This window comes from Paralichthys olivaceus, chromosome 17 (assembly GCF_024713975.1).
Source record: "Paralichthys olivaceus isolate ysfri-2021 chromosome 17, ASM2471397v2, whole genome shotgun sequence".
Taxonomy (NCBI): Eukaryota; Metazoa; Chordata; class Actinopteri; order Pleuronectiformes; family Paralichthyidae; genus Paralichthys; species Paralichthys olivaceus.
The window spans coordinates 7,738,181-7,746,107 of NC_091109.1; the positions used below are offsets into that span (position 1 = coordinate 7,738,181).

Below are 7,927 nucleotides of genomic sequence, written 5' to 3' on the forward strand. Positions count from 1 at the left end.
CAGTGTGACATCAAAAGCAGCTGCCTTTACATATCAGTGGCAGTTTCCACCGGAAGTTCTTCTACAATTCAACCTTACCCTTACTGGTGATATTACATCCATAAGAGTATAAATACCCTACATCACATATTTTCGCAACGAGGTGTAATTTCACCACTAAACCATAAAGGTAACATTGGTCTGTTTATTTTGCAAAGTATTTGTAGTATTTCAATCAGAAAAAAATGCCTACGTAACTCTAAGGTTTGTTTGAGGTTGGGAGTTAAAGAAAGTTTAGTGCATGAATGCAGAAATTTTGATGACTTTGTTCTATTGTGTTATCCATAGTAATGATGGTTCAATGAATACATCTAAACAAGTAATGTTAGCTCAGCACAGAGTAAATTACTACATCTCTGTTCTTAAGCTAACCAAGCTAACTACTTCAATGCTACAATGGTGTCAATAAGTTTCTTTATTCACTATCTATCCAGCAGATTCAGCAGCTGTCACTGTAAACACACCACCTCTGCAGCAGCCAATGCTATATTCATAGACATTATATTGTTTTAACTTCCTGCTGAATTTGTTATGCAAGGAAATATGATAATATAAAGGGATCTTATTTTTTTCTTGCAAAAACCTACTGGTACTAATATACATAATGTGTGTATGTGTGTGTGGCTGTTTGAGCTTATATCTCATGCTTTCATGTTGTTTACATCCATATTCCTGAACTCCCCCAGTGCAACAGCATCAATCCATAGCTAAGTCAATGTGTTTTTTATGTTAATGGTTTGCTATTGGCAGAGGTGGTAGATTTACTTGGCTAGGCAGTTGCCACTTTCTCTAAAGTTTCGTTCAGACCTGACATTAGCTGCATCTCAAAGAGCTCCACGGTTTTCTTTCATCTTGCAGCCATGCCGCTGCCTGACACGATGTACTGTGCCGAGCAAATCAACATCCCTCCCGAGCTGCCCGACATCCTCAAGAACTTCACCAAGGCAGCCATCCGAACGCAGCCCAAGGACGTGCTTCTGTGGTCTGCAACGTAAGCCTCAGTGTCTGTCAGCAGTGATTCAGGCAGAGGAGACGTGTGATTTGTGTTTATTATGATCTCGAGCTCTTTAACAACACCAGAAACAGTGTCTCTGGGCAGCATCACTGTACAAAAAGGTCGACTCTTTCCACCTGTGAATCTCTCATCGTGGCACTGACTTGCTGTAATTGCATCCCGTGAGCCTCTATGTTACTGTAGCTGTGAAACTACTTTCAAACAAAGAAAAATACTTTTAAAGTAGAGGATGATCCTTAGATATATCAAGATTTTTTTATGTCACCCTTAGGATTTTCTATCCTCTACCATTGTATTGGCTGGTGTATCTTGGTAGTGTTCACCACAAAATACAATTAAGTCAGTCACATGGAGAAACAGAAACAATTAAAATGTCTCCTGGGTTACATCATGTGTAAATGCTCTTCCAGGGATAGTTCACCTACAAATGAAAATTCACTCATTATCTGCTCAGCACTATGCCGATGGAGGGTGGGTGAAGTGTTTGAGTCCACAAAACAATTTTGGAGTCTCAGTTGTAAACTTTGTTGCAGCAGAATCCGATACAATTGAAGAAATTAGTGACTAAAACTTCCGACGTAATAAAACAACAGAAAAAACATAACGTTCCTCAATACTGCTCATGTGGTGTCATCCAAGAGTCCACAATTCTGTCATTCATATTCGACTCAAAACGAGGATATTTACACCATTTTATAAACCCAAATGTTCACTGATATCTCACGAAGAGGTGCATTCTGGGACCATCGGAAATGCTATCCTCTGCTAGCTTAGCCACTTCTGGGGTTTTTTCTGTTGCTTTATTACATCGGAAGCTTTGGTCACTAATTTCTTCAATTGTACTGGATTCTGCTGCAACACTGTTTACCACTGAGACTCCTAAAGTGTTTGGTGAACTCAGATACTGCACCCACTCCATCTGTATAGTGGTGACGAGTAGATAATGAGTGAATTTTCATTTCAGGGTGAACTATCCCTTTAAAGTAACACCAGCTTTTTTTGCTGCTCAAAAACACTAAATGCAACGCTGCCTGTCACTAGTTCGCTGTTAAAGTAATTCAAACTTTGAAGTACGATCATCCACTCTCTTCCCCTTTAGCATTTTTGAGAATGATGGCAAACAACACAAAGAAAAATACAACACACGATTATTTAATTGGTGCTACTCATGGGATATTGTTGAAAGAGAAACTTGTGTTTCATTCTACATTTTGGCCTACATTTGATTCACATTTTTGGAAGGAATTCAAACGACAGACCGATTGGGTGAGGTTAAGTGAATATAATATACAGTAACTGCATGTATGTGTGTGTTTCTTTTTCCAGATACTTCCATGCACTGTGTAAAGGAGAGCGTTTGCCTGTCAAAGACCGTTTTGAGATGACCGTTGACTCCCAGAAGACAGATTTGATGTTCTGTGCCCAGCAAATCAGAGTCCCTACCGAGCTGCCCGACATCCTCCAAAACTTCACCAGGGAAGCCATCCGAATGCAGCCCAGGGACGTGCTGCTGTGGTCTGCAACGTAAGCCTCAGTGTCTGTCAGCAGTGATTCAGGCAGAGGAGACGTGTGATTTGTGTTTGTTATGATCTCGAGCTCTTTAACAACACCAGAAACAGTGTCTCTGGGCAGCATCACTGTATAAAAGTCCCTCATTACCTGTGAATCTCTCATCAGGGCACTGACTTGCTGTAATTGGATCCCGTGAGCCTCTATGTTACTAAAGAGGTTAAACATCTTTCTAACAGAAAAATACTTTTAAAGTAGAGGATGATTGTTAGAAATATCAAGAATTTTTCTCATATCCTTTCTACGATCTGCCATTTTATTGGCTGTTGTGTCTTGGTAGTGTTCAACACAAAAGAAAATTAAGTCAGTCACATGGAGAAACAGAAACAATTACAATGTCTCCTGGGTTACATCATGTGTAGATGCTCTTAAAGTAACAACAGCTTCTTTAGCTGCTCAGAAACACTAATTGCAACGCTGCCTCTCACTAGTTCACTGTTAAAATAACTGTGAACTGCGATCAACCACTGTCTTCTCCTTTTGCATTTTAGAGAATGATGGTAAACAACAGAAAGAAATGCAACACATCATAATATTGTTAAAAAAGCAACGTAGGCCTACATTTGATTGGCATGTTAAGGAGGAATTTAAATGTCAGATTGGGTGAAGTGAAGATAATATACAGTTACTGCATGTTTATGAGTGTTTCATTTTCCAGATACTTCCATGCACTGTGTAAAGGAGAGCGTTTGCCTGTTGAAGATTGTTTGGAGATGAACGTTGCCACCCAGAAGACAGACACTGGGCTGACTCCAGGTCTTCTTAAGACTCTTCACAAACAGGTACTTTCTCTCCAGCAGGACCAAACCTCATGGAACTGATCACGTGATCATTTACCTCACACTGCTGTTGTGTATGTTTAATATCCACATTTGCTTACACGATTTTCTCTGTATTTGCATATTCTTGCATTACTGCCCAGAACCAATACTGATGTTTAGTTAAACCAAAATCTGAATGATTCATTTTTCGCCTAATTTCTTTTTCCTCAACTCCCCTAACCACTACTAACTGCACCCAATCACAGCTGTCCCAGAACACAACTTGCAGCAAGGAGGAACTGCAGAAGAAATGGAAGGGTCTGTGTTTACCATCGGATCAGCTGGAGACCCTGCTGTCGCTGGGCAGCTTCAGCTCAGAAATTGACTGGATGGAGTTTTTCGCCCTGGGCTGCAGCGCTCTGGGAGGGGTGAGATGTTATATAAGGCCAGAAAGAAATTCTAATACCACTTTATACTGATTCCTTTGAGCCTCAAAACCCAACGTGAGGCAAAGCACAGCTGGAGATCCACGAGCAGTGTGACTTTTTTTTCCTTCAGCTTGCAGTCATCTTGTCTTCTAGTGTTTAAACTAGATCCAGGCGTCTGTGATCCAGACCTCTCTCTCTTGGTCCCCAGACCTATTAAGCCCAGAATTGCTCAGAAGATGCAGATAGAGCAGCCGAGACAGATCAAAGAGAATATCTTCAAGAACTTTGTGGAGAAAGACTTAGATTCTGCAAAAGCAGATCAGCATTTACAACTTTATGTGCTCAGTGTGAGGAGTTTAGACCATTTTGCTGCTGTGAATCTTTAACCACATGAGGGCAGTCACGTTCTGTAATGATATGGTTATGTGTGAGCTTGCTTCATGTAAGTGTATTTGCAGTGTATGTCTGTGCTCATTCTTAACTGCTGATTGTTTATTTGTGTGTCACTTTTTTGAATGTCTGCTTCTCTTTCTTAGACCCTCATGAGTTCTCTGAAGTTTGCCTGTGAGATCCTGACAGAGGATGAGGAGGACAGTGCTGCGAGGATCCCGTTTGACACCTTTGGGAAAATTTACACTTATCTGGCTCACCTGGACAGAGACATGCAACAGGACCAAATTGACGACTTCCTCAACAGCCTGCAGCCACAAGTGTAGGTGTCATTTGTGTGTGTGTGTGTGTTCTCCTCAGATGTCTGTCCATCTTGCAATAAGCTGAGTGGATGTAGGCAGTGGCAAATTAGGCTGTCTCATTAACATCTCTTATGCTTCCCACTTGTCTCACTCTCTTTTTTTAATCAGTCTTAATTATTTATCAGATTTGAATCAGTTCCTGTTGGATCAAGCTGCTTACAATTCTTATAAAAACTCCCTATCTTCCTTTTTTGTCTGTCAAGATTGTCAGTAATCATGATCGTATGATGTCTTCAAGTATTAACAAAAACAACTTGACATTCTTGGAGCTCAAATAAGAATTACTGCCTGTTACTTTACTGCTGGATATTTTATTCTTAAATTTATCCAGGGGTTTGATTGGGTTAACATTTTGGTTTGATTGCCAAGGGATATATTTAATGAATAACAAGACAAGAATAGCACTCAGTAATACCTCCTCTGAGGCCCAACAGTCTCCGTAAATTCAACCAAGCCCCACCAAATTGTGCACAATTTGTTTTTTTCATGCTTCTAAATAACGGACACACAAACAAACAAACGCTGATGAAAACGTAACCTCCTTCGAAGATGTAACTACTCCACACTGTAGCTGCAATATGCTGACAAAATATTTCATGCAGTAATTACCCTGAACATGGCTGTCAATGTATTTGGCACAACTTTTTTGCCAGTCAATGTCAGTAACGTAAAAAGCACGGACAGTTTGAGAGCTAAGGCTGGTCCGATGGCCTCAGAGGCTGTCGGAAGATAGATACACACTCCTGTGAAAATTGTTTAATGCACTGATATCTGCATCTGACAGGGACAAGAAGAACGGTACGATTCAGGTCTCCGACTTCTACAGGGCGTGAGGAAAGCAGGACGTGAGGAAAAGACAGACAGAAAGCAGTGAGAGACAGGAAGGAACAAGTAAAATGATACTGTTCAATTAATAAATGGGCCCACTAATGCTCGTTCAAGCACAGCTGTTGGTTCATTACCTGGAAATTGGTTCCATCATTTGTTAGCATCCGGCACAGTGGGTTATTATTCATCACTGTCCAGCTGAAAGACACTGCTATTTTTGAGTTAAAATACTTTAATGAGCAGCAAGAGAGGCACAAAGCTGCCTTACACAGGCTGTCAGGTGGACTGTGTATGCTTTTTTATCGCCTGTTCCCTTATGTCTGGATTAGCCAAAGTTCATTTATCATAGGCACCACCTTTCAGCCAGCAGACTCTCCACCGGCGTATTCATTTCACTCAGCAGACAAAAAAGAGGAGAGGTAAAGAGATAAGCTCCAGGGACACAAGAATGTGATTTTCAACTCGTGTAAAAGGTCTAAAACCTCCCGTGTTGTTCACTCCTCGATGCAATACTGTAAATGGGAAAGTGCAAATGCCCACTCAGACAGATTTATTACACTTGTCACAAGACACACACGATTGCACGAGGGGCAAAGGCACAATGTGATGTTTATATTTTCTCACGAACATGTTTCTCCCTGACTGACACACACACACACACACACACACACACACACACACACACACACACACACACACACACAAAAGCTTACCCCTTGAAGGATTGCAGCTGTAGCCGAGTCAAAGGGGATCAGAGGACAGACAGAATCTCGGATAACCCGATGACTGCAGCCTCTCCACCCGTATGACACAGCAAAGACTGAATGTTGTCAGGGTGTAAACAGATCTACCTGTGTATGTGACAGTAGAACTTAGTTGAATAATATGTTCATAATAATTTTGTAATTTATTAACGATGTTATTAGTTTATTAAATAACACCACACAACCACAAGCTATCATTCAAAGACCATGCATGAGAATGTGCATGACCCAGTTTCTAGCAAAGTTTGATAGAAAGTTTGAACATTAAACTTTACTCATCTAATTTTCCAAGAGGTTTTAAACAAGATTAATTAAACATTAATTTTCTAAACTGAATTATAGAGGTGGAGTTTGGTTGTTTGAAAACTAAGCCCAAGGTTTTTTCTCCCTAAAAAAGTCCCTGCTCGTCTGGTACTTTCCAGTTGCCCAATCACTATTGGGATTGAGTTTAGTGCAGTATTGAACACTGTAGCGGTTTGTGTACAGTACTTATTCAAACTGTCAGCAGTCCCTGATTGTTCTCTTATGAATATCATGATTATTACTTTGGAGAGCTGTCGTCCATCTATTTTTACAGTCTAGGGGTCACGTCTGTCCTGGTAGATAATTCTAATAAAGTGAATTCTAGTTCTTATCCATGTGTAAATCAGGAGATGAAGTTGGAACAAAAATCTGTTTGTCCAGCGAACAGTGGGAAACAGGGTCATGTTTTTCTTAGAGCTCCATTGTTGTTGGATATTGGTAGAAACATGATGTCACTGCAAAGGTGTTAGTGGTTAAGGAGTTTCAGCTCCAGGGTGGACCTCGTTGCACAACTTTAACAGTTTCTCTGAACTTGGCACGTAACGTCACATCTCCAGAGACCTGATGAATGTAGCGGAGCAGTGCGAAAGAGATGGGAGAAGTGAGAGTGGACACAGAGGTTCCCCTTTAGCGTTCCTCCCTGTAGCTGTTGTGTAACAGATTCAACGATAAGGACAAGGGGAAACATGATTCATGCCATATTGTGCAGTTGCAGAACACAGATGTGTACACAAATGATGCACAGTTAGTGTCCTTGCCTCTTAACCTGCCTCTTTTCTTTCTAACTATTCATGTGTTACATGTGTTGTATTGAGTTTGTGTTGAATGATTTTACTTTAATTCTTCATCTGTTTATTTATGATATATCTTGTGTTGTAATTGTTTCAGGGAGCTTCAACATGGGATGATAAAACCTCTGGACTTCATGCATCAGGACTGAACCTCCTGACTTGTCAATCTAGCAAACACCTTCAAAGCATTTTCTTTTCTTTTAAATTCTCAAGAATCTTATATCCCCACACACGAGGAGTTGTGAAATTAATTATTGAGACCTGAATTCCTTTTGAAAAGGAATATACAGGATGTGTATTTCAAGAGAAGTCAGTGGAGGCAGTTTGCTGCAGCCGTTAGATTTTAAGACACCTACACAGTGGCTTTACTAACATTCCAGCAAGGTTGTGTGGGTGTGTGGACTTTAATTCTTCTCCAAGGTGCCTTGGACTTTTATCATTTCGTTTCTTATGAGCATTTTCAAACTATTCTAACAATAAACTAAATTCTTACATACATGAGCACGCTTTTGAGACAGCACTTAATTAAGGGTCGTAGCAGGCTGATTAAAATGGATGAATTAACACTTAAGGATTATTGAATTTCTCACATTCAACTGAGAGCTAAAGATTTTCATTCCCTTGATTTAAGTGTCGCTGTCAACCCGCACATTGGACAATTTTATGTCTTAATTGAT

The 7,927-nt window shown here is 40.3% G+C and overlaps 1 protein-coding gene across 2 annotated transcripts; it reads left to right on the forward strand.

Annotated features, from left to right (window-relative positions):
• The first annotated feature begins 26 nt into the window (after positions 1-26).
• Positions 27-7,366, forward strand: LOC109629533 (ropporin-1-like protein). 2 transcript variants are annotated; one of them, XR_011238997.1, is made up of 8 exons: positions 27-169; positions 898-1,030; positions 2,381-2,578; positions 3,282-3,405; positions 3,651-3,812; positions 4,349-4,524; positions 5,349-5,455; positions 7,348-7,366. XR_011238997.1 is itself a non-coding variant. In XM_069512846.1 (7 exons), exons 2-7 carry the CDS (start codon positions 900-902, stop codon positions 5,395-5,397), a joined length of 840 nt encoding a protein of 279 aa, XP_069368947.1. In that variant the 5' UTR covers positions 27-169; positions 898-899; the 3' UTR covers positions 5,398-5,510. The 2 variants fall into 2 exon arrangements, 1 of the variants encoding a protein (XP_069368947.1); XM_069512846.1 differs by lacking the exon at positions 7,348-7,366 and having other exon boundaries at positions 5,349-5,510.
• The last annotated feature ends 561 nt before the right edge of the window (positions 7,367-7,927 follow it).

Bases quoted from the DNA above. Each gene is read 5' to 3' on its own strand.
- LOC109629533 (XM_069512846.1), top strand. From the start codon at position 900: ATGCCGCTGCCTGACACGATGTACTGTGCCGAGCAAATCAACATCCCT. The intron at 1,031-2,380 runs GTAAGCCTCAGT...TTCTTTTTCCAG, and splicing joins GTGCTTCTGTGGTCTGCAAC to ATACTTCCATGCACTGTGTA. The intron at 3,813-4,348 runs GTGAGATGTTAT...TCTCTTTCTTAG, and splicing joins GCTGCAGCGCTCTGGGAGGG to ACCCTCATGAGTTCTCTGAA.